Here is a 26,225-nt window from a genome sequence, read left to right on the forward strand (position 1 = left end):
ATAAGCCGATCCCCTATCTGTAATATCAGTTGTCGAGAGGTAACGAATGAAACGAGTAATTTTTAAAATGAGGTGTTTTGGATTACTTTTGAATTTGAGCTATAAAGGATGTGATATTTGTTCTTGCACTCTTGACCAAAAAAATTATCTATTTTCCACCTCTTGCAGTTAGCACGTCATAATAAAGAGCTGCAACAAATGTTGAAACCTGGCAGTCAGATGGGTGAAGGAGATGAAGCCTTGGAGTATTATGCTAAGCACACAGCACAGATTGAGGTCAGTGAGCAGGAAATACATTCAAAAATGGATGTTGGCATATTTGCAAAATCTTTGGCCACCAACTTGCTTTATACTAGAAGAACATGCTGGTGTTTAACATCTGCTGAGAAATATTCCAATGAAGGGTTTGGTGAAGATCTGGGAACCAAAGCAAAAGGCTAATTGAGCAAAAGTAAAACACAAAAATTTATAGACACTGTGGTTTAAGTGAAAACACAATGCTGGAGAAGCTCAGCAGGTAAAGCAATGTCCTTTGTATAGCAAAGGTAAAGATACACAACCAACATTTCAGGCCTGAGCCCTTTATCAAGGTATGGAAAAATGTCGACAGACGTCCAAACAAAAGATTAGGGGGGGGAGGTGTGGTTGCAAAGGCAGGAGGTAGTAGGTGGAGAAGGGAGGGAGAGGACAGCAGCGATCAAGGGGAGGAGGGAAGGCTAGGTGAATAGAGAGGGAAAGGGGTGAGGAGAACTGGGAAGGGGAGGGGGAAGAGGAGAGCAGGTTAGCAGAAATTGGAAAAGTCGATGTTAATGTAATGTCATTTGGCTGAAGAGTGCCTAGCCAGAAAATCAGGTGTTGTTCCTCCAATTTACCGCTGTTCTTGGTGGGATAGTACATAAGCCCATGGTCAGACATGTGAGTATGGGATATTTCTGTCAATGGTGTGGATGGAGTGAAGGTGCTCTGCGCAGCGATCACTCAATCTATGTCCAATCTCTCCGATGTAGAGAAGGCCACAAAGGGAGCACTGAATGCAGTAAATGAGTCCAGCAGATATACAAGTGAAGTGTTGCTTCACTTAAAAGGCTTGTTTGGGGCCTTGGAATGTGATGAGGGAGAAGGTGTGAGCGCAAGTATTGCACCTCCTGCTGACACAGAGGAAGGTGCCAGGGGTGGGGGCTGATTGGTGGGGAGGGATGAGTGCAGGAGGGAGCGGTCCCTTTGGGAGGTAGAGGGAAAGGGAGGGGATCCTGTGGTAAGTGCTGGAAATTCCAGAGGGTAATGTATTAGATGCAGAGGCTGGTGGGGTAGGAGTTGAAGGTAAGGGGGGATTCTATATTTGTTGCATCTGGGATCAGAGGGAGCCAAGGTAGATGAGTGGGAAATGGAGGAGATGCGGGTGAGGGCTGAGTTGATGGTGGTGGAGGGGAAGCCACATTTGTGGAAGAAGGCAGACATTTTGGAAGATCTGGACTGGAAGACCTCACCTTGGGAACAGATGCGGCAGAGATGGAGAAATTGAAAGAAGGGGATGGAATCCTTGCAGGGGACAAGGTGTGAGGAAGTGTAGTTAAGTTAGGTGTGGGAGTTAGTGGGTTTGTAATATATGTTGGTGGAAAACGTCTTCTGAGATGAAGTCAGAGAGATCCAGGAAGGGGAGAGTGTTGTTGGAAATGGACCAGGTGAATTTGAGATCAGGGTGGAAGTTGGCAGCAAAGTGAATCAAGTCAACAAGTTCACCGCAGGTTAATGAAGCAGCCCCGATGTAGTCATCAGTATACTGGAGAAAGAGTTGAGTGGTCTTACCTGTGAAGACTTGCAGATGGATTGCTGCCTAAAGCTCACAAACAGGCTGGGACCCCTCGTTACTCCTTTGATTTGGAGGAAGTGAGACAAGTTAAAGAAGTTGTTTAAAATGAGGACAAGTTCTGCCAGGCGGAGGAGAGTGGTGATAGATGGTGACTGGTTGGGTCGCTGATCCCGGAAAGAAGCGGAGTGCTTTAAGTTCTTCTGTATGGGGGATGAAGGTATAAAAGGATTGGACATCCATCATGAAGATGAGACGGTCCAATTCGGGGAATCTGAAGTCATTGAAGAGATGGAGGGCATGTGCGGTATTGTGGATGTCGGTGGGGAAGGATTGGATCAGGGAAGAAAAGATAGAGTCAAGCTGAAATGAAACTAGTTTGATGGGGCAAGAGCAAGCAGAATTAATGGGTCTACCCAGATGGTTGGGTTTGTGTATCCTGGGTAGAAGGTAGAAATGAGCAGTGTGGGGATGGGAGACAATGAGGTTGGTGGCCGTGGGAGGGAGGTGACCAGAGGTGATGAGATTGGAGATAGTGTTGGAGAATGTGTAGTGGTGGGGTCCTGAGTGAGGGGCAGGGAGGAAGAGGTGTCCAAGAGCTTTTTTCTGACCTTAGAAAGGTAGAGGTCAGTGCACCAGACCACAACAGCACCACTCTTGTCTGCAGGTTTGATGGTGAGGTTGGGATTGTTGTGGAGATAGATGAGGGCAGTGTTTGGAGGAGGTAAGTGCCCTCCCTCCTTTCTCCACCTATCACCTCCTGCCTTCGTGACCTCACCTCCCCCACCTCTTTTGTTCAGGTGCCTGCTGACATTTTTCCATACCTTGATGATGGACTTGGGCCCAAAACATCAGTTATGTATTTTTCTCTTTGCTACATAAAGATCAAAATGGTCAACCAGTTTACCTATCTCGGCTGCACCACTTCATTGGATGCAAGGATCGACAACGAGATAGACAACAGACTCACCAAGGCAAATAGCGCCTATGGAAGACTACACAAAAGAGTCTGGAAAAACAACCAACTGAAAAACCTCACAAAGATAAGCGTATACAGAGCCGTTGTTTGTCATACCCACACTCCTGTTCGGCTCCGAATCATGGGTCCTCTACCGGCATCACCTACGGCTCCTAGAACGCTTCCAGCAGCGTTGTCTCCACTCTATCCTCAACATTCATTGGAGCGACTTCATCCCTAACATCGAAGTACTCAAGATGGCAGAGGCCGACAGCATCGAATCCACGCTGTTGAAGATCCAACTGCACTGGGTAGGTCACGTCTCCAGAATGGAGGACCATCCCCTCCCCAAGATCGTGTTATATGGCGAGCTCTCCACTGGCCATCGTGTCAGAGGTGCACCAAAGAAGAGGTACAAGGACTGCCTAAAGAAATCTCTTGGTGCCTGCCACATTGACCACCGCCAGTGGGCTGATATCACCTCAAACTGTGCATCTTGGCGCTTCACAGTTCGGCGGGCAGCAACCTCCTTTGAAGAAGACCGCAGAGCCCACCTCACTGACAAAAGACAAAGGAGGAAAAACCCAACACCCAACCCCAACCAACCAATTTTCCACTGCAACCGTGTCTGCCTGTCCCGCATCGGACTTGTCAGCCACAAACGAGCCTGCAGCTGACGTGGACATTTACCCCTCCATAAATCTTCGTCCGCGAAGCCAAGCCAAAGAAGACATAAAGATCACTGCTTGATCTGCTGAGTTTCTCCAGCATTGTGTTTTTACCTTTTTCTAGCTAATCTCACAAGCCTTCTTTTTTGGGCTGTGACTGAAAAGATTGGTGGGTGGTGGGGGGTGGGGGGGTGGTAGGGGATGGGATATTTTTGGGAAGTGGAACAAGGGTTACACAAGGTGGGACTAAATCTTACACTACCAAAATGCTTTGCCTCACATTTATCATGATTAAACTTCGTCTGCCATTTCACCACCACATTAATCACCCTTTCATCTAAAACTACACTCCACACTGTTAAAAACACCAACAGTTGTCTCATCTGCAAAGTTATTATGCCTCCTGCGTACACATCCAAATAGCAAGGGTCCCAAGACAGATTCAAGAAGAGCACCACTAATCAGAGTTATTCAATCTCAAAAACAATCCTTTACCATCATGAGATAAACACAAAGACTGCAAATGCTGTAATCTTGAGCAATCCATGAGCTGCTGGAGGATCTCACTGGGTCCTATTGCATGGTGGGTAGAAATAATCAGTCATCCTCCATCAACTTGCATCTCCCATCGGTGTAAATTTGGATCCATTTTAACCAGTTTCCAACGTCGAGTCCAAGTAAACTCACTTGACTGCGTTTTCCTCGTCAATCCACCATTTCCTCCTCAAAAAGAAGATTTGTTTTGATTGGTCAGATAGGATCTGCCTTTGACAAAGCCTTGCTGGTTATCTCAGATTAGTCCCTGCCTTTCCAAGAGAGCCTTAATCCTGTCCCACACAATGTTTTTCCAATAGCTTCCCCACTTATGTTGTCAGGCTCCCAGATCTCTAATTGCCAAGCTTTTCATTCCTGTCTGTGAAAAGGGGGACCATATTACTCTATTTGAGTCATCTGATACTTTGCTCGTTAAGATTTAAAATGTTGCAAGCAGAGCCTGACCAAATTTTTCCTTTGATTGCTATCCCAGTCTGGGATAAATCTCAATCAGCCATGAAATTAATCCAATGATGACCCCTCTAAGACATCGAATGCTTCCTCTCATGGAGATTTGCAACAGAATTTCACTTTCCTCTTCGCCAAATTCTCCAACTTCAAGCCTCTGTTTCCTTTGCGAGCACTGAAAAAATATCCATTTGGAAGCTCACTTGTGCCTTCTGATTTGATGCACATTTTGTCTCTTGTTCATGAGCCCTACTCTTTTTCCAGCTTATTCTTTTGTCCTTAATATACTTGCACAATCCTCTATTTTCAAAATCCTTCTTGCCGGTGACATTTTGAGATGATTTTTATCTTCCTAATGCGGCTATTAGGTGTTACCCTGTGGTGCCACTTCAGTAAGGGCGCACATTCATGATTGGAAGAAGTGTGCTGTGATCGAGATTTGTAGATGCCAGTCACTGGTTGAAGCTCTTGTGAGCCACAGGAAGGACTGCAGCTGATAGTAGATATAAAAGCTGTGTGAAGATTATCACTTCCACCCCAATCTAAAAGCACAAGAAGAGACTCAGTTTAAATGGCCACATCTAATCAGACAATTTCACGTGCTTTAGGTGTTTATCTCTTGAAACTTGGTATCATATCTACTTATTATCCAGTTTCCAACATCATCAAATATTGGACATCCTAGCTCTCTTTGTCCTCTGTGTCACCATTTGCAATCCTGAATGAAATCTACACGCTCCTGAAAGTGAAAGCCAACAGGACATGAACAAATGAGTTATTATCTGGAGGTTAATAGCAAGCAAATTGAGGAAGTGCCTGAAGGGTAAGAGAGCCACCTCCGATTACACTGGGGGACAATATTTTTCGAAAGGTTTGCTTCCTCCAAGAAAACTGGGGATTATGACAGACAATTTCAAGTTGAACATAAAGATCATTTCAAATTTGCCGTATCACGTTGGAAGTTGGAGAAACATGAACTTTTATTGAATTTGGCATGCTGAATCTCATATTGATGCTGACACTGCGTTCGTTAAACTAACCTGAAAATATTTTTCTGCTGATTTTCGTTTGTATTCAGCATCTGATGCCTCTCATGTCAGTGACCAACAATTGTTGACTATCATTGATGGATTCCAGTTGTCCTCTTATCGCTTTTCAATGATCACAATGTCCAGGTGAAACCTTTCAGCATGTTTGTCATTAGCTGCACCAAGATTAGCAGGGAAGACGTCCAAGTGCAAATCCAGAAAATTAATTTTCAGTGACGTGTTGCACCTAATGGTTTTGAATGCTTGTAGTCTTCCTAAAATAGGACAAGAAATCACAAAAATAAGTTGTATCTAAAAAACAGCCCATGAAGTGGAAAATGTTGCGCTGATTTTCGTGACCAGCAGCCAAGATCCATGAAATGCACCCGAAAGTGTTCAGGAAGCAAAATCTTCCTTGTCCGGTTACCTGCTCTGTTTTGTTTCTCTGATTGGCTGTGAAAGCAACAATAGCAGGGACAACTATTGGCCAACGAGGGGAATTCTGCATGTATTTGGAATACCTATTTAAAGCTCTCTCCAATTATCTGAAATGTGTAAACCAACAACAGGCCAAGTTTTTGAAAAGCTGAGACCTCAAGATTAAGATGTGAGAGGAACAGGTGAAAATGTTTCCTCATAGGATGTGAATGTTTGATGAATGAGGCTGGTTAATTTTTAGCTTTAAGGCAAAATGTGGCTTGGAGGTATCAGACATAGGGGTAGAAGAACAACCACAACCCTTTTAAATGATAAAGCTAGCTGGAGATACTATATTACATATCCTTCTGCTTTCAGAAACAAAAACACAACCTCTACTGGAAATTCAAAATAAAAATTGCTGCCAACATTGAGCAGGTCAGGCAGCACCTGTGGAAAATGAAAGTTAATGTTGCAGATCAAATTTTTTTTTGTACCTGCAATTTTCTGTTCTAATTATAAAAGAATGGAGAAATATAACCAATAATTATTTTAAATATAATTTTGTTTCAGAACTGCAATAAATGAGGGTACATGTGGAGAGAAAGGCAGACAAAATTATTTTCTGAAGTTATCTTTAGCAAACATTTTTCTCGTTAAAAGTTCTGACATTCAACTTCATTCTTATACAGTAATTGGAATACTGTTACCTGAAGTGGCACAACAGGAAATACCTGCCGTTCAAAGGCTTTCTATAGAATTCAAGTTGAACATATTAAGCAATAAATATAGTAAGTTCAAACGTGCAATGGTTGTCACAAACAAACTTTACATGTCCACTTTTTCTTTAGATTGTGAGGCAGGATCGCACAATGGAACAGATTGTTTTTCCTGTTCCAAATATATGTGAGTTCCTTACCAAGGAATCCAAATTGCGTGTGTACTATACCACGGAGAGGGACGAGCAAGGCAGCAAGATAAATGACTTCTTCCTGAGTTCTGAGGACCTCTTCAATGAAATGAACTGGCAAAAGAAGCTTCGAGGTTAGTTTAAACGAACATAAGCAACAACACATAAATGACTGATCCTTGTTCGCTCCACACACCACAACATCCTTCTGATATTATTGCCTTTTAATAGCACAAGACATAACTTCAAAATCTGTGATATTTGCACGAGCTGACTACCAAAGTACGCCAGTTGTCTCCCATTATATTTTTTCATCTGATATTAAAAATAACTGAGGAGCTTATCTTAATGAATGTTCTACATTTGATTATATCTGACCTTGCTGTGGCATTTAACATTAAAAGTAAAATAGTCTTTCAAAATTTGTATTAGTGTTACAAAATACTCATTGGCAAAATATGCACAGCCCAAGGGCAATGACTGTGTGAGGGCTTATGACGTTGTGAACTAGTGCACACAGGGTGATAAAATGGTATCCAATGAAACCATTTGATGATACTTGTGCCTGAAGCCTTTTGCTTTCGAGCTTATTTTTTTCCTGTTACACTCAAAAGAAACCTGATTTTATTGGTATTTACAATTTTAGGTTTGATTTTGAAGTCCTTAATCCTCTCTGAGCACTTAGGTTATTTGAATAGATTCTTATAATGGAAGTCGCATTACTCATTAAAAATATGAACATTCAGCCCTGAGTTGTCGCGCACGTTGACTGTTTTAGCTTTCACCCTCAAATATAAACATTGTGGTGTGATTTTGGTGTCCCATAATTCATGCCCATTTAAAATTGCTTATATCTCAAAGAGATATAAGCTTCACAACTTCAAGATATCCCAAAATATTTTACGACAAAAGGGAGTTTAAAAAATGTAGTCGCTGTTGTAAAGCTTTGGTCACAACAAGCTCAGACAAGCAGCTGTGTGAATGTCAATTGTTAGGGAAATACATGACTACTTTCCAAAGTAGTGTGCAAGATCTCTTGTGACTGAGCATCTCTGTTTAATGTCTCGCCTCCAAAAAAGCACCTTCATAGGTATAGGTGTGACTCGCTTCAAAGCTGCCCTGAAGTGTAAGCCACTGCATTGTGCTGGTCTCAAGTGGACAGTGAACAAACTGCCTCTGAATCTGAGGCCTGAGGGTTTCCCGTGAGCCAAGGCTACCAATTCTTGGCACTGTAAACAAGACAAAGCAATAGGATCTAATGTCAGGTTGTGTTCACAGAGAAAATGTTAGCACTGTAAAAATTTTTAAAAAAGAATCAAATTAAAACTTGGGAAAAAAAGTCTCTGAATGTTGGTTGTCATGCAATATCAAAATTACAAGCAGAAGAATAAGTGACCTGGAATTTATATTGAACTGGTGCTGAGTAAACAAAACACTTAAAGCAAAATGTAGTATATGGGCAGCATTCTGATACAAGGTTTTGGGCAAGAAAGGAGTGTGAATGGATTGAGAACCCTTGGACTTCGTCAAGTTTGCAAAGCACACAGACACACAACCAGATATGACACACACATACAGAACAAGCAATACAAGTATTCATATATGCAAATAAATAAATAAATATTACTTTGTAAATTTGAGTCCCGGATGGTTAGTGTGAGCAGTTCCTTTGGCATTCTCCCTGCCCGTGGGAAGAAGCTTTTCCTCAGCCTCTCTTTGGTGGTACTGGCTCTGATACTCCTGTATCTCTTACCCAATGGAATGCTATGTGTGGGGTGGAAGAGGTTCTCAATGATTTTGCATGCCCTCTTCGGGTAGATCACATCGATGGAGGGGGGGGGGAGGGAAGAGGGAGACTCTAGTGATCCTCTCTGCCACTTTTATGGTCCTGTGGATTGACCTCCAACCCATTTCTCTGCAACAACCGTACCACACTGTGCTGCAGCCATTGTCAAACACAATTTGTCACTGGAATTTTGCAGTCTGGAAACAGTGTGGTAAACCTCTGCAGGATGTCAACTTTAAGTAATGTTTAAATATGTTTACCACTGCAACTACACAGTCATTCTAATAACGTACCTGAATATTATAGGAAACTGAACATTTGATAGAGCTTCCCTAGAAGGTTAACATAATGGTGGCAGTAGCCTTGCTGTTGCGCCTTCCTGACAAATGAGGAGATGTTGAGTGTTCACGATAGGTTACAAGTTAAGTGAATTCCAAGAAACTTGGTGCTCTCCACTATCTCTGCTATAGAGTTGTTGATGTGTAGTGGAGGGTGGTCATTCCTGGTCCTCTTGAACTCCACAATCATCTCCTTCAACTTGTTCACATTGAGACTCTGGTTGTTATTCTCACACCATTTCACGTGATTTTCCACCTCTTCTCTGTAGTGCAACTCATCATTGTTGCTGATGAAGCCAACTACTGTGGAGTCATTTGCAAACTTGATGACACTGTTGGAGCTGGATTTGGCGATGCAGCTGTGGGTCAGTAGCTTGAACAGGAGCGGGCTGAGCACACTGCCCTGAGGTTGCGCCCGTGCTCAGCAAGGCATTATTTGACATTCTGCTACTGACCTGGAGAGACTGTGGTCTTTCCATTAGGACGTTCAGAATCCAGTTACAGAGAGGAGTGTTGAATCTCAGCAAGGACAGCTTCTCCACCAGCTTTTGGGAAATGGTCATTTTAATGTGTGTATCAGGATGGAGTGAAGGGACAAGGCTGTAGTATTGTCTGTGGGAGATCAGGGTTGACAGAAGACAGTCGGGACTTGTGGGGTTAGTGATCATCGATGGGAGTTTGGGTTGGAGATTGGGTCTTCAAGTTCATTGAGCAATGAAGAATTTGAGGGACAGGGTTGCATGGGGTAGTTGGTAGAGGAGATTGGAGCTGTGTTATGGGAGAACTGGGAATATCAGATGATGGAATTTAAGTGTAGAACTTCCCAGTGGTCCAGGGGTGATCTGTACAATAACAGTAGATTCAAGATTCATGATTCAATTTATTGTCATTGTAATAAAACAGTGTCATATGACATGAAATTGCTTTTGCCTGCTGTAAGACAGACAGATTCACCATTGGCAGAAATTGCTTGAAGTGCCTCCTACAGTCAGAGAGAGAGAGAGAAGCAAAAGAGAGCCCCCCCTCCCCCCCAAGAGTCACTGAGTGTATGTGGATTCACCTCCAGCACTGCTTCAGCCTCCGCAGTCTCACACAGTCCAGTCCAAACCATTGGCAATCAGATACGAACCTCTGACATGGTCAGGAACCCTTCAGAGCCTTCGGAACCCCCTCGCATCTCAGTTCCAATACTTGGTACCCCTTCAGCCAGTTTTGAGCCAGTCTCCAGCAGTCCGCAGCACGGCGCAAGTCTCCTGACAGCAATCTCCAGCAGCCCACAGCCTCCATGGGTTCCTCGCCTCGAGTTGCCAACAGCCCACCACGTGCATGGGTCTTTCAGCCACAACACCCCCCCCTCACTGGTCCACCACCATGGTCACAGTCCTGTGGGTTGTCTCCTCTGCTTCTCCTTCTCCCCATTTTCTGGTGCCCTACGCCCGTCCTCCGCTCCCCTGGAGTCTGCAACCCCTTGTAGTTGTTGCTGATCATAGGTGCCGCCATCTTGGGTCCAGACCCTGTTGTCGCAGGATTTTAAATAAAACTACCATCATCTCCTTTAACTGGCCGTTCAATGCCTTTGCGGAGCTAATGGCAGTTGACTGGGTGGTTGGACCCTGTGGGAGCGCTGTATCTCTGCTCCTCGCTCCCAACAGCAGCTCCAGCAGTGCCGCTGGAATGGTTGTCACCTGGAGTGACCTTGGCCCATGTGGATTAATTTCTTTGACAATTCTCCAAAAAGTGCATTAAAGGGTTAGCAGATGTGGGAAAGATATTTCCAGTCGTGGGAGAGTGCAGAACCAGAGGGCTCAACCTCAGAATAAAAGAACATACCTTCAGAGCCGAGACGAAGAACATTTCTTCTGCTGGAGGGTGGTAAATTGCCACATATGGCTGAGGAGGTTGTCATTGGGTTGATTCAAAGCAGAGGTTGATGGGTTCCTGATTGCAAGTTGGGAATGTGCAAATGCTGAAAAGGAGAGAAGTTTGTCTTTCACAATGCTGTTGATTTGGCAGACATGTATCCTCTCCTATTTTGTAAGAGGTGGTTGTTATGGTCTGTCAGCTCTTGGGCACCAATTAATTTCTAAAATATTACATCTTCGAGCTCTGTGGATTTTGAAATTTTTTTTCGAGACTTGCGGATTTGAATTGTATTTTGCAAGAGCATCTAATCTACTCATGACCAAATCAGTCATTATTTGCACACTGTCTAGTTCCTCCTCTGCTATTCATGGAAATCTGATGTCTGACCTTGCCTGACTTGCTTTCCTCTTCACCGATGATGCAACCACTTCAACATTCAGTTCTTTTTCTTTCAATGCAGAAGTCTCCATTTTGATTTCAGCTTCTCCAACAGTTAAATTAAACAGAATGTTTATAAAATGTAACCATTGTTGTATGTGATAACCATTAATATATCAAATCATTGTTTAAAAAAATATCTCTTTAACGTTCAGGTTTGTTTTTTCATAAAGCAAAATGTTAAACATAATACTGTTTACAACTGATCTGACATCTGTTCCAACTCGCCCCATCTGTAATCTGCTCTGGCTCCTACTCTCACAAAGCTTTGAATTTAAGACGAGTATGTTTCAATTCTTTCATGACTTTTCCTCTCCCTCTCTCCAGGCTCAGGAATGCCCTTCCCTCCATATCGGGAGAGTTGCATTGTTCTGGACTCTCTTCTGAGATTTCTTTCTCAAACCCTTCTGACTCACTTTAAGCCCCAACATCTAGGATAACCTTTGAGCCAGTCTTGTTTTCTGTGGCCTGGTGCCCATTTCGAACATAAAGTGCACCGCGAAGGTGCAGACAGAAACACCTGGTAACAGGCAGGCAAGTGCAAACATTAACCTCTCAATATCCACTTCCTCAGAGTTCCTCTAGATGACTCGTGGAACTGCTCCCCCAGAGCTGTTGGGAATGTTCAACATTAGATTTAACCACAAACTAAGCAGGAATTATTACTCACTCTTGATTTAAAGCTGGTTATTAATACAATAATAGAAATGGTCACCTGAGTCAAATTTGTCCAGCTCCAATTTGAATTTCAAAGTCTGGGTTGTGTGTATGTGTTAAACAGATTCCCTTGTGCTATATCTGCCATACTTGAATGACGAGTTTCCACAAATAAGGAACAGGGATGTTTGTATGAAAAATCATGCAAGAACTCTGGAAGTAATTACCCTTTGGTTTTTCCCCATATAAGATGATCTCTTTTGATCTCCCAAATTATCCCAACAGTGCAGTTGGCTAAATATAATGCCATGATGAAATTCTAAATCCAACAGGAAGATGATTAAAATGAGCCAATCACAACTTTGCATCATCACTATTCGTTAACTTCCTCAGACAGAATCATCTCCACTCACAAATAAACCACAAGTACTTGCACTCTAATCTACAACAGATGAGGCTTGGCTGTTGTTATCTGTCCAGCAACGTGTTTAATGTTTTCTATTTCCTGTTTTTTTTAATGTTTGAAATCAACGTGACCCTGAAAACAGTGAAATTGCTCTGTTTCAGTGGTATCAATTGGCACAGAAGAACTCGCTTTCATTCCCCTTGCAATACAGTTACCACACTATCCAACAATCGGAAGGCTTTAGTATAAATTATCTTTTGTATAATTGTGCCTGGGATAACTGTGGTCCAAACTTGCCAATTACACCTGTCCCTACTGTCTCGCAAAACTCTGAAAAACTTACCAAGTGTTTATTGACTTCTGTCTTGTCATTGAAGCTTTACTGCTTGCCTTGTCCATCCCGTGCACCTTGGCCGAACCTGGAATCTGTGTACTCCTTTAAATAAATTGAAGGCATTTGCAATGAAATTATGTTCCGCGTTTCCATTTCTGTCATGTTTATCACACAAAAAAAGTCCCCACGGTGAGACCAACTATGCATTCCTCTCCAGTGTTCACTACTTTCTGCTTTGGTACTAATGTTGAATTCATTCTGCCACAATCACTTTCATGAAATTAAAGTACATAGGGGACCATTGTCCCCATGGAGATGCTTAATTGAAAGCTCTTTCAGTGCTTGTGAACAGGATATCAAATGAACATGTTCAAGCCGAGTTTAACAATGTGCCTGATTTCCAAATGTGGTTTGGCAGTGATGAACTAAACCATTTATTTTAAGATTCCTTTGTTGTTATGTACTAATGTACAACATGTAATAATACACAAAGTTTGTCAACTTTTTCCTGCAACGAAGGCACCCAAAGTGGTGCCGCCAGTATTGCTTGGTGTCCCCACCAATAAGAGAAAGTGAATCAAAAGAGAGTCCCTTCAGAGATGGTGTCCATGGATTAGTCTTCAGCGGTCCCTCAACCAATGCAGCCACACAGCTTCTTGTTCCATCCTGAGGTCCCAGATCTGAACTTCCAATACAATGAGAAAACTTTTCCCTGGAAGACTATGTTGCTAACTTTTGTTGGATATATTCTTAGAAGTAAAATCACATGACCTACTGCCTTCAGCTGCCTGACATTTCTGAGCATAGCGACGCTCACCTCACACATCCATGTTTACCCACCTTGCTTTGCAAGAACCAATGGACACAAAACAAATGGGTCTTGAGATCTGACTGTCCTCTGATTGTTGGACTGATTCATACCCCCCCAGCAGCAGCAGTCTGCTGAGATGAGGATGACCTGGGTGGATTGGGACCCTATGACAAATATCAGAGTCCTGGAGAGGGTGGGGGGAGGAGTAAGGAGTGTGTGTTGTTTTATTTGGTTGCATGCAGTGTGGAAGCCCCAAAAAAATCTGCAGTCAAGATTGTTGAGCGATTGGTATGAGGGCTGGGACAAATCACAGAGGGTATATTTTCAACAAGATCCATATATCAAACTGAATGGGATCATAATACAATAGTTAGTGCTGGTGACTCAGCATGAAGGAATGGGAGTGATGACATTGCTCAGACAACTGCATTGACACAATGGGCTGAATGCCTGCCCACACCTGTCATAAGAAAATGTGAGGTGGATATCCCCATACTGACAGTCAGGAAAGGAAGCACCAATTCAATTTGCAAGGAGAGCAATCTTGTGAGTGTTCTGAAACCCTGCAAGCATGTTATGAATTTATTGGAGTTTGCATTGAACCACATGCTTCCTTTTGACATCATTGACCCAACTGGTGACTGACACAACCCATGGCCTGTAGAAGCAATTTACTTCAATTTAATTGTGTAACACGTGAAGGCATTGCCATCAATCACAGAATTTCTAGGCCACAAAACCTTAGTTAACCGATCTGAGATGGTCAAAATTCTTTCCCTTCAGCTCATACTTTGTAAAATGTGTATTATTTTCCCTGGCTTGCACACAGAAAAATCCTAGAGATCAGACTTGTATTCTGTGAAGTTACAGAGCAATCCAGATACGATGGCAACCCCACCGCAATGAACAGGTTATAACATTGGAGTCGTGGGCTCATTTGGGGTAGGGAAAGGCAGGAAAGGGGTATGAAGCCTTTGTTCCTATCTGATCAGGGTGCAGGTATTAAGCAAAAAGCAGATTCGACCTTGTCTAACTCCTCTCTCTTTGCCGCCTGAATCTCAATATCTGCTTGTTGTGTTCTCACTGTTAAATGGATGCCAATGACCTGCATAAGCTTTTGCATTACTGGGGCTCTCTGGTTCATGGTCTCGGCTCTGGTTCATGGTCTCGGCTCTGGTTCATGGTCTCGGCTCTGGTTCATGGTCTCGGCTCTGGTTCATGGTCTCGGCTCTGGTTCATGGTCTCGGCTCTGGTTCATGGTCTCGGCTCTGGTTCATGGTCTCGGCTCTGGTTCATGGTCTCGGCTCTGGTTCATGGTCTCGGCTCTGGTTCATGGTCTCGGCTCTGGTTCATGGTCTCGGGTGTTCTTTGAAATCTGCTTTGATTGCATTATGATATTGATGGTAACTTCACATGTACTGATTGAACCTATTTTGATACTTGATTTTTAATGTACTGCAAATTGATTACTTCAAATATAAACCAGACATGCTCTTTTTTTTTTCAAACTTTATTTAAGATTTTATAACATGAATAACATATAGGATTACATTTTTAAAAAATTAAGAATAAAATAATAAAATTACAATACAATATCAGTAATCTAAATAAACTATACCCTCCCCAATAATTATTACACATTAATAACCCAACTCAAATTAGTCCAACCCCCCCTTCCCCCCAAAATAAAGAGTGAAGAATTAATAAAGTTAATAATATATGTGAGAAAAAAACCCACTTACAAAAAAAAACAAAAACATAACCGATTAAAATACTAACAAAAAGAAAAGTAATTAATACTAAGATATCAGACTTAAAAAACATATTTAAATCAAACTTAAATGCATATATTTAACAAACGAAGTTAAGATGAAACATATATTTAACTCAAACTTAATATAAAAAAATTAGTAAAGTTAGTAACATTATCTATCAAAAATTCTTAAACAATAATCAATAAACCAGCCATTCTCAACCTTTTTTCAGCCATGGCCCCCTTCAGATTCTGCTCAAAGGAAATGGGCCCCCTTTCCTGTGAAGCAGTCAAGTTTTGTTTTTTTTCTGTATTTCTTTCCAACTGACCACATTAAAAATATTTAGAATGGCTGCTCTAAACCTTAATTGAAACTCTAAAATCTATTGATACTGGAATTCGGAATTAAAAAATAAAATGGCTGGAAATATTCTGCCTGTTAGGCTGCATGTGTGAAGAGAGAAACAAGAAGTGGTCATTTCAAACTGATTGCTTTTTTAAAAATATTGAGCAATTTTTAAGTCATGGCAGTAAAAACATTACTTTCAATAAAGAAATTTCAAAAATTATACGTGATATACAAAATTCTCCCCCGAACCTCGCCCCACCAAAAAAAAAGGAAAATGAAATTAGAAGAGAGAAAAACTGGAGAATGTCAAGAGGATAAACTATATATCATAACATTTTTAATAACATAATGATGCTGTAAGTTACCAAGGGATGGGGTCTTCAGAAAGTCTGTTAAACATTCATGACTACATTTTGCAAATATGGATGTCATAATTTCCAAAATATCTGATATTTATTTTGTAAATTTTAAGTAATCTCCTCAAGTGGAATACAGGTACAAAGTTCTGCATGCAATCTCTCCATCACTAAATCTGTATCCAATTTCCAAATAATAGCTATACACTTCCTAGAAACTGCTAAAGCAATTTGTACAAATTCATAGGCTGATTACTTTTCAGAATTGGGAGGAATATGAAGGAAGAGAGAAGGGTGGAGAGAACAAAAAAGTTTGTAAAGATATCAAGCCCAAAGTTGTCCAGTCTATGCGATACCTTTGAATCTGCCAAGTTCATAGATGATTGAGAGAAGTTAGAGAATTTTTTTAAAAATGTTGTTTTGCAAAATGCTGAAACCAACACTTGCTGAAAATCTGAAACATTAGATAATGTTGTAAATTTCCACCAGATCAATCAAGGGAAAGATTTTGTTGCTCATTTAAGAGACGTGATGTTTGCAGGCTGACCCAGCATTTAGTTGCCCATTGCAAGTTGCCCTTGAAGTGAGTGGTGACCTGCCACCTTAAACCACAGCATTCCTTGAAATGTGGTTCATACCCAATAGCAAATTATCAGTTCTGACATAAACAGGCAAGGTTGGCTGTCTGATATTATTAAATTTAATATTAGATCACTAGGGCTCGATGGCAATGGGGAGCTTAATGGGATGGAGAATTCAAGTGATGGTCGCTATAAGCCCAGAATCACTTGAACAGAGCTTTACTGTCATGTAGCCACCCAATCTGCCTTTGCTTTGTGCAAAAGGGATCACTTTGTGAGCACTGAATGCAATAAAAGCCCCTTTCACGCTTGCATCCCAGTAAATTGGCTGTTCAGTGTCCCGGGATAGGAATGGAGGTTTGGCCTTTCACACTAGACCACTCCTACTGGGATACTGAATGCTTTCACACTTGCAAGGGTTTATCCCCAGCGTTTGGTCTGTTTTACCTTTAATATGAAGTGCCTGCCCGGACCGGCAAGTGCCTCCCCGGTCCGGACAGGGAGTGGGAGGCAGCGGCCCCAGTCCGGGCACAGGGAGAGCAGCAGCGGCCCCGGCCCCGGTCCGGGCGAAGGGTAGACGGCGGCGGCCCCGATCCGGGCAGGAGCAAGGGGGAGACGGCGGCCCCGGCCTCGGTCGAGTGGGGCAGGCGAAGGCCCCGATCCGGGCAGAGAGTGGGAGGCGGCGGCCCCAATCCAGGCACAGGGTGAACTGCGGCGGCCTCGGCCCCGGTCCGGGCAGTATGGACCGACCTAGGAGGGGAGGCAGGCCCCTCCAGCCCGGGTAAGAAATCTGCATAGGAGAAGGCCACTCCGATATAAAACCTACGACCCAAGGACCTCGCTGCCACGTCCCAGCTTGCTTGGCCACGGCACACGAACCATGGGTGTAAAGGGTGGGGCCAATACTGCGCGCACTGCACTCCACCTAAAAGCTCCTTTGCGCAGGCCCGAGGACAGGTCCACGTCCTCCCCCTCCACGTCCTCCCCCTCCACGTCCTCCCCCTCCACGTCCTCCCCCTCCACGTCCTCCCCCTCCACGTCCTCCCCCTCCACGTCCTCCCCCTCCACGTCCACCCCCTCCACGTCCTCCCCCTCCACGTCCTCCCCCTCCACGTCGTCCCCCTCAAAAGATGCTCACAAACTCAAGCTAGCATGCTGGAACATCAGAACCATGCTAGACAAGGCTGACAGCCACCGACCTGAACGTCGGTCTGCCCTCATTGCACATGAACTCCTCAGACTTGACATCGACATAGCCGCTCTCAGTGAAGTCCGCCTGGCAGATGTAGGCAGCCTCCAAGAACGCGGCGCGGGCTACACACTCTACTGGTCTGGCAAGCCTTCGGATGAACGACGCCTATCTGGTGTAGGCTTCATGGTCAAGAGCTTCATTGCCTCCAAACTCGAAAACCTTCCGACAGGCCTCTCGGACCGAATCATGTCCATGCGACTCCCACTTCAAAACAAGCGTCACATCACCCTCATCAGTGTCTATGCTCCAACCCTCCAGGCGGAACCAGCAGAAAAGAACAAGTTCTACACCGACCTGCGCAACTTCATCCAACGTACCCCTACAGCCGACAAGGTTGTCATCCTGGGCGACTTCAACGCTCGTGTCGGCAAAGACTCAGAAACCTGGCCAGGAATCCTAGGCAAGCATGGCGTCGGCAAGTGCAACGACAATGGGCGCCTCCTGTTGGAGCTCTGCGCAGAACAGCGACTTGTCATTACAAACACCCTTTTTCAGCAGAGGGACAGCCTTAAGACCACCTGGATGCATCCCCGATCCAAACACTGGCACCTCCTGGACTACATCCTGGTGCGAGAAAGTGACAAACAAGATGTGCTCCACACCAGGATCATGCCTAGCGCGGAATGCCACACTGACCACCGGCTGGTTCGCTGCAAGCTCAACCTTCACTTCAAGCCAAAGCCCAGGAACAATAAAGCCCCCAGAAAGAGGTTCAATGTTGGAAACCTGCAGTCAGACGAAGCGAGAGGAAACTTCCAGGCAAACCTCAAAGCAAAGCTCGACGTTGCAACCCGCCTCACGGACCCGTCCCCTGAAACCCTCTGGGATCAGTTGAAGACTACCATACTGCAATCCACTGAAGAGGTACTGGGCTTCTCCTCCAGGAAAAACAAGGACTGGTTTGACGAAAACAGCCAGGAAATCCAGGAGCTGCTGGCAAAGAAGCGAGCTGCCCACCAGGCTCACCTTACAAAGCCGTCCTGTCCAGAGAAGAAACAAGCCTTCCGTCGCGCATGCAGCCATCTTCAGCGCAAACTCCGGGAGATCCAAAATGAGTGGTAGACTAGCCTCGCCAAACGAACACAGCTCAGCGCGGACATTGGCGACTTCAGGGGTTTCTACGAGGCTCTAAAGGCTGTGTACGGCCCCTCACCCCAAGTCCAAAGCCCGCTGCGCAGCTCAGACGGCAAAGTCCTCCTCAGCGACAAGATCTCCATCCTCAACCGATGGTCAGAACACTTCCAACCTCTTTTCAGTGCCAACCGCTCAGTCCAAGATTCCGCCCTGCTCCAGCTCCCTCAACAGCCCCTAAGGCTAGAGCTGGATGAGGTTCCCACCCTGGATGAGACATATAAGGCAATCGAACAACTGAAAAGTGGCAAAGCAGCAGGTATGGATGGAATCCCCCCAGAGGTCTGGAAGGCTGGCGGCAAAACTCTGCATGCCAAACTGCATGAGTTTTTCAAGCTTTGTTGGGACCAAGGTAAACTGCCTCAGGATCTTCGTGATGCCACCATCATCACCCTGTACAAAAACAAAGGCGTGAAATCAGACTGCTCAAACTACAGGGGAATCACGTTGCTCTCCATTGCAGGCAAAATCTTCGCTAGGATTCTACTAAATAGAATAATACCTAGTGTCGCCGAGAATATTCTCCCAGAATCACAGTGCGGCTTTCGCGCAAACAGAGGAACCACTGACATGGTCTTTGCCCTCAGACAGCTCCAAGAAAAGTGCAGAAAACAAAACAAAGGACTCTACATCACCTTTGTTGACCTCACCAAAGCCTTCGACACCGTGAGCAGGAAAGGGCTTTGGCAAATACTAGAGCGCATCGGATGTCCCCCAAAGTTCCTCAACATGATTATCCAACTGCACGAAAACCAACAAGGTCAGGTCAGATACAGCAATGAGCTCTCTGAACCCTTCTCCATTAACAATGGCGTGAAGCAAGGCTGTGTTCTCGCACCAACCCTCTTTTCAATCTTCTTCAGCATGATGCTGAACCAAGCCCTGAAAGACCCCAACAATGAAGACGCTGTTTACATCCGGTACCGCACGGATGGCAGTCTCTTCAATCTGAGGCGCCTGCAAGCTCACACCAAGACACAAGAGAAACTTGTCCGTGAACTACTCTTTGCAGATGATGCCGCTTTAGTTGCCCATTCAGAGCCAGCTCTTCAGCGCTTGACGTCCTGCTTTGCGGAAACTGCCAAAATGTTTGGCCTGGAAGTCAGCCTGAAGAAAACTGAGGTCCTCCATCAACCAGCTCCCCACCATGACTACCAGCCCCCCCACATCTCCATCGGGCACACAAAACTCAAAACGGTCAACCAGTTTACCTATTTCGGCTGCACCATTTCATCAGATGCAAGGATCGACAATGAGATAGACAACAGACTCGCCAAGGCAAATAGCGCCTTTGGAAGACTACACAAAAGAGTCTGGAAAAACAACCAACTGAAAAACCTCACAAAGATAAGCGTATACAGAGCCGTTGTCATACCCACACTCCTGTTCGGCTCCGAATCATGGGTCCTCTACCGGCACCACCTACGGCTCCTAGAACGCTTCCACCAGCGTTGTCTCCGCTCCATCCTCAACATCCATTGGAGCGCTTACACCCCTAACGTCGAAGTACTCGAGATGGCAGAGGTCGACAGCATCGAGTCCACGCTGCTGAAGATCCAGCTGCGCTGGATGGGTCACGTCTCCAGAATGGAGGACCATCGCCTTCCCAAGATCGTGTTCTATGGCGAGCTCTCCACTGGCCACCGTGACAGAGGTGCACCAAAGAAAAGGTACAAGGACTGCCTAAAGAAATCTCTTGGTGCCTGCCACATTGACCACCGCCAGTGGGCTGATAACGCCTCAAACCGTGCATCTTGGCGCCTCACAGTTTGGCGGGCAGCAACCTCCTTTGAAGAAGACCGCAGAGCCCACCTCACTGACAAAAGGCAAAGGAGGAAAAACCCAACACCCAACCCCAACCAACCAATTTTCCCTTGCAACCGCTGCAATCGTGTCTGCCTGTCCCGCATCGGACTTGTCAGCCACAAACGAGCCTGCAGCTGACGTGGACTTTTTACCCCCTCCATAAATCTTCGTCCGCGAAGCCAAGCCAAAGAAAGAAAGATGAAGTGCCTGCAATGCAATTGCCAGTTTCACACTTTCCCGATCTCAACGTCAGCGTCTGCAGACACTGGGGATTGTTCTATGGGTCGAGGCTGTCAATTCCCGGCGTGAGATGATGTCATCTGACGCCAGCATTCGGCAGATTTTGCTTTCGCACTTGCCACTCTAAAGGCCGATTGGCGTTCGATTCCTGGGATCACTGGCAAGTGTGAAAGGGGTTAAAGATATATTTAAGTGTAAGTGTATTGCTGCTTCATCTGATAGGGTTGTTTGGGTTCCTGAATAGTGGGAAGAAAGGAGGAGAAAAGGCAGGAGTTGCAGAAACCGGCCTTGTTTTTACTTCAACCATGGTGTCTGCAGACATTGGTGTTTTACTACTGGTCATAAAATGTTTGAATCTTTGAATGCAAGAAGCTGCTGCTTGGGGGGGGGGATGAATCAGTCCAACAATCAGTGGACAGTCAGATCTCCAGACCCATTTGTTTTGTGTCCATTGGTTCTTGCAAAGCAAGGTGGGTAAACATGGATGTGTGAGGTGAGCGTCGCTATGCTCAGAAATGTCAGGCAGCTGAAGGCAGTAGGTCATGCGATTTTACTTCTAAGAATATATCCAACAAAAGTTAGCAACATAGTCTTCCAGGGAAAAGTTTTCTCATTGTATTGGAAGTTCAGATCTGGGACCTCAGGATGGAACAAGAAGCTGTGTGGCTGCATTGGTTGAGGGACCGCTGAAGACTAATCCATGGACACCATCTCTGAAGGTGTGGAAAGAGAATTATCGGGGAGGTCCTGAGCAGTTCTATCTTATTCCATACTGTTTTTAAAATAAAATTAATTGAAGACTATTTCATCCCCTCTTGATTCCTAAAGTGTAAAGCTCTTGCTTGGTTTAAAGACTGCCTGACCCAATTTTGGTTTAATGTATGCATCTGAAGAATACTTGGAATCAAGGCAAACAAGAAAAAGATTTTATTTTGCTCAGATGCTGTGACCTGGAATGCACTCTGAAAGGATGATAGAAAGAGTTTCAATATCAATTTTCAAAAAACAATGGGAAACTTACATGAGGAATTATAAGGAAAAGTAGAGCTAAATGTACAACTCCTACAAAGCCTATGAGGACATGATGGACCAACTGTGATGGAAGTATTGAGTGATTTATTCTGTCCAATGAAAGCTGACGCCATTTACTTTCTATTATTTGTGTACATTTTTGAATATGTGTTCAATATTACATGTTTTTGAATTGATTTTCTTCTGAGAATATCATTTTGAAGAAAAAAGCAAAAACAATTCACTTGTGCTCATTCATTTAATCCTCAAACAATGATTGATCATTTAATTGGTTACCAGACGAAGGAGGTGCTCGTCGTGAAATTTTATGGTGCTATTTTAAAATATTGTGCACTTGAAATTAACAAGTTTAACGGCAGTGAATTGAAGTTTTCTTTTTAAAAAAAAAATCTGCTGCTGGAAACTGAAATTAAAAACAGAATTCTAGAAACACAAAAGGTTCGTCTGCATCTGTCGCAAGAGAAATGATGAACATTTTGTGTAAACAACCTTTTGTTGGATTTCAGACTATTTTTTCACTTGCCACCGACACTGCCTGACCATCATAAACAGCATGGAACAACTCGGTCCTTCAGCCCAACTTGTCAATTTGGCATTCTGGGCTCGTCCCATTTGCCTGCAGTCGGTCCATTCTCTTCTAATCCCATCCAACTGACCTGCAGAGTATGTTTTGCATGGTCTGTATTTTGTTTATTATGAATAGGAGGGTTCAGTTTGTCTTCACAAAATGTTGAATGTTGAGTAAATATTCAGGGAGTGTTCATTATTTTTTGATGGCCAGTGTGATTTGAGACAATACAGCTTTGCTGTTAAAATGCTTTTGATCAATGGCTGGAGCTCCCAGGGCTGGCACATGAGGCCCTGAAGTGGGCAGCTGGATTTGACAGGTCTTGCTACTTCTCTGTTTGCTGGTTTAAGACATATCACACCCTTGTTAGCATCACCTGAGTATTTCAGAATTAAATCTTTTGAGGGAGCTGAGCCAAGTGTTATTGCAATCTGTCATAGATGATTTCTACAAGGAGTCAGAAAGGATATATTTGCAACTTGATGGTCTTGAAATGTGAAACTATTTGGAGAAGATAATTTTACGGCACACAAAAGAAAATTTCATGTAATATTGCATGCTATTTATAACATGACAGTAAAAGAATCTTCAATCTTAATTGGAGTAACTACCCTTGGACAGTTTTTTTTTTTAAATTTAGACATACAGCACAGTAACAGGCCATTTCACCCCACGAGTCTGCGCGCTCCAACTTACACCTAATTGCCTACACCCCTGGTACTTTTCGAATGGTGGGAGGAAACCGGAGCCGCTGGGGAAAATCCACGCAGATATGGGGAGAACATTCAGACATCACAGGATTAGAACCCAGGTCCCGATCACTGGCTTTGTAAAGGCGTTGTGCTAACCACTACACTAACTGTGCTGCCCCAAGCAACAATAACCCACTACCCTCGGACTTGCCTATTCTGAGCTGTATTAGCACAATCCAGAAAATGAGGTTTGTTTTCTGCCTATTGCATTTGATTATCAATAATGACGCATTGTAAATGCTCATTCCATTCTCCACTGGAATTTGGTTTTTTTGTTGCTGTTGACATGGTTAGGGTTCATAGTTGCCGTATGGTACGCCTGTTGAAACTTTCAAACTGAAAATAATTAATGCTTTTATCTAACATGAGGGTCTACTGCAAAATGGAAGTTGGAGCATGCAAATTGAATTCAGGTATTAATCAGCCATGGTCTGAATTGAATTGCAGAAGAGATATGTGCAGTTGAATGACTTCTCTTTGTTCTTGTGTCTGAAGCTACTTCTGCAATAAGTAAGGTCCACCTCTCCCAAAACTTTAATATCAACCTCATCAGAACAGATTGGACATTATCAGTTAACTCTTTGTGGGAACTTGCTGTACACAAGCTGCCTGCCATTCTAGCTGTATTGGGAGTGCAATACAAAATTGGCTTCATTGTCTCCAGAGTGTTTTGGGTGACATGAGTCATGAGAGGTACAATGGAAAGGCAATATCTTTTCCCTTGGTTATGTTCTAATTCCAAAACCTATATAATTGCACTTTTATCAGTCCATTGCTTTGTCTGAAATGTTACTTAAAAGTCTACAATTTGAAATGTGTTTATTTGAAGCCCTGAACCCACAATAAACCCATTTTCTTTGTTTTAACAGGACAGCCAGTTTTGTATTGGTGTTCCCGTAACATGACATTTTGGAGCAGCATCTCCTTCAATCTAGCCGTTCTCATGAACCTCTTGGTTGCATTGTTCTATCCCTTTGAAGGTGCCCGAGGAGGTATGTGTGTTCATTGAATGTGATCATTTGTGCAACTGTTTTAATTTGAACTGGAAAAATTGTTTAGCTCCATTTTAAACTTTCTTCTCAACATTCAGTCATTAGATTGTGCCATTCTATTTCACCATCAAATATGTGGATTGAATGAGATATTTCCTCAGCGTATAGTTTAAGCTGAAACATGATCGATTACATGGACTGCAGTCTAAATCCAAATAACCAACCATGGAGTGGCATGAATTTTACGTTTCTCAAATTGAGACTGCATCAGATGTCAACAAAAGGTGACTTCTGAGATTTGCAGAAGTGTAGTTATCCAGATGCTTGAGCAGCCAATCTCAGATAACCAGGAAAAAAAAAACACTAATTTTGCAGTCATTTTGTAAAATGTTTTAATGGTGAAGTAATGTTCATCTTGCATATCACAAATATTTAAATAAAATTTTCATGATTTTAAAATAATTTCAACAATTGCCAGTCCCGCCCCAAAACTCTCTCTCTCTCTGCTTTTAACTCTAGGAGGGTACTAAGTTTCACCATAATTTTTGATGCAACATTTAAAAACACATGTTTTTAGAAATATATGTAGCACTCTCATTAATCTGCTTTAGATCTAAGAAGAGCACCTATAAACAATTTAATAGCACTGAAAATATTGATGTTTTTATAACTTTACAGTTGGAAAAGTTATTGTTCGTTCAGACTGAATTAGAACCAACTGACAAGCAGATATTTTCTTGAGACTGCAAATTTATGTAACAAAATCTCATGGATTCATTTGTTATTTTAATGTCATACGTGGATTGTCACCTTATCGTGGTGGAGAAACTTGTGTGATCCTGTGATCCTGAGAGTGATGCCGTCTGGTGCTCTGCTCCTCGTAGGGTCACCCTGACAAAGATCAATACAACTTGGTCCTCAACAGTGGAACAGGTGGACGAAGTTACTCAGAACTCGATGGCTGTGAAGATGAATGAAAGCTGCAACATCAAATACACGTTAAACAAATACACGCACAGGCATCTTCACTCTGTGGACTAATCTTCCTCGAGTCTTTCGGTGATTGGGCGAGGGTGATGGGAGCAGGCAATGTGATGGCTGGAAGCTCCTAGCCAAGAACTGGCACAAAAGTGGTGAATGCTTGATTCAGTCACTCAACTTATGAACAGAAGCAGGGAAATTGTTCAATAGCAGTACAGGTGCCTAACCTTTTATCCGGAATTCTGAAAACCAGCAACCTCCAAAATGGGACTTTTTTCAGTAGATGACATCTGCTTGTCAAAGATGGAGTTGATTTCTCCTACTGATACCCGTCCAGCATCATGGCACTTTCAGTCGGACCGACGGCGGCTCGATGGCTGTCGTTGCTACCCATAATCCCCCTTGCAGTTGAAACCGCTGAACCAGCACCAACACAGGGGAATTGAGAAGGGTCTCGTTCCCCTGGTGCTGATACACCAGGGGAGGGCGCGAGGTGAGGAGAGAAACGGCAGTGCAACTCAGGTGGGCAAACGGAGTGGAGAGAGATGGCGATGCGACTCGGGCAGGCTGGGGGGGGGGGGGGGTGGGGAGAGATGGCAGCGCAACTCGGGAAGAGGGAATGTGGGAGCGTGGAGACCACACCGCAACTCAGGCAGGTGGGCTTAAAGGGACCAAAATCAAAATTATTCCGAAATGAGGAAGATTCTGAACAACGGCAGGTGTCCGGTCCTGACGATCCCGGATAAAAGGTTAGGCACCTCTATTCACATCTGAGCAGTCCTATTTAGGATCCACTCTGCTCACCCTGAATTGAGAGGGGGCTAGAAAAGGTGCCCTAAAAATAGTCTGCTTTACTCCATCCTGCTTGAATACAGAAGAACTTCCAAAGCCAAGATTGGAGTCATAATCTATCTGAGAACTCATAAATAGACCATTGGAACAAAGGTCATCATCTTCGACCTCGAGGGACAGCCATGACAACGTACATCATCTTGAGTCCGTTTGAGCG

The 26,225-nt window shown here is 43.8% G+C and overlaps 1 protein-coding gene across 8 annotated transcripts in view; it reads left to right on the forward strand.

Moving 5' to 3' along the window:
- The window catches only part of itpr1b (inositol 1,4,5-trisphosphate receptor, type 1b), a 571,367-nt gene that overhangs the window by 391,178 nt on the left and 153,964 nt on the right, over nt 1-26,225 (forward strand). For all 8 annotated transcript variants that reach the window (XM_069936919.1, XM_069936913.1, XM_069936916.1 and 5 more), the window contains 3 exons: nt 169-276; nt 6,732-6,924; nt 24,113-24,235. In XM_069936919.1, coding sequence (XP_069793020.1) covers nt 169-276; nt 6,732-6,924; nt 24,113-24,235 — 424 coding nt within the window. The remainder of the gene's footprint in view (nt 1-168; nt 277-6,731; nt 6,925-24,112; nt 24,236-26,225) is intronic.

Source organism: Narcine bancroftii, chromosome 5 (assembly GCF_036971445.1).
Source record: "Narcine bancroftii isolate sNarBan1 chromosome 5, sNarBan1.hap1, whole genome shotgun sequence".
Taxonomy (NCBI): domain Eukaryota; kingdom Metazoa; phylum Chordata; class Chondrichthyes; order Torpediniformes; family Narcinidae; genus Narcine; species Narcine bancroftii.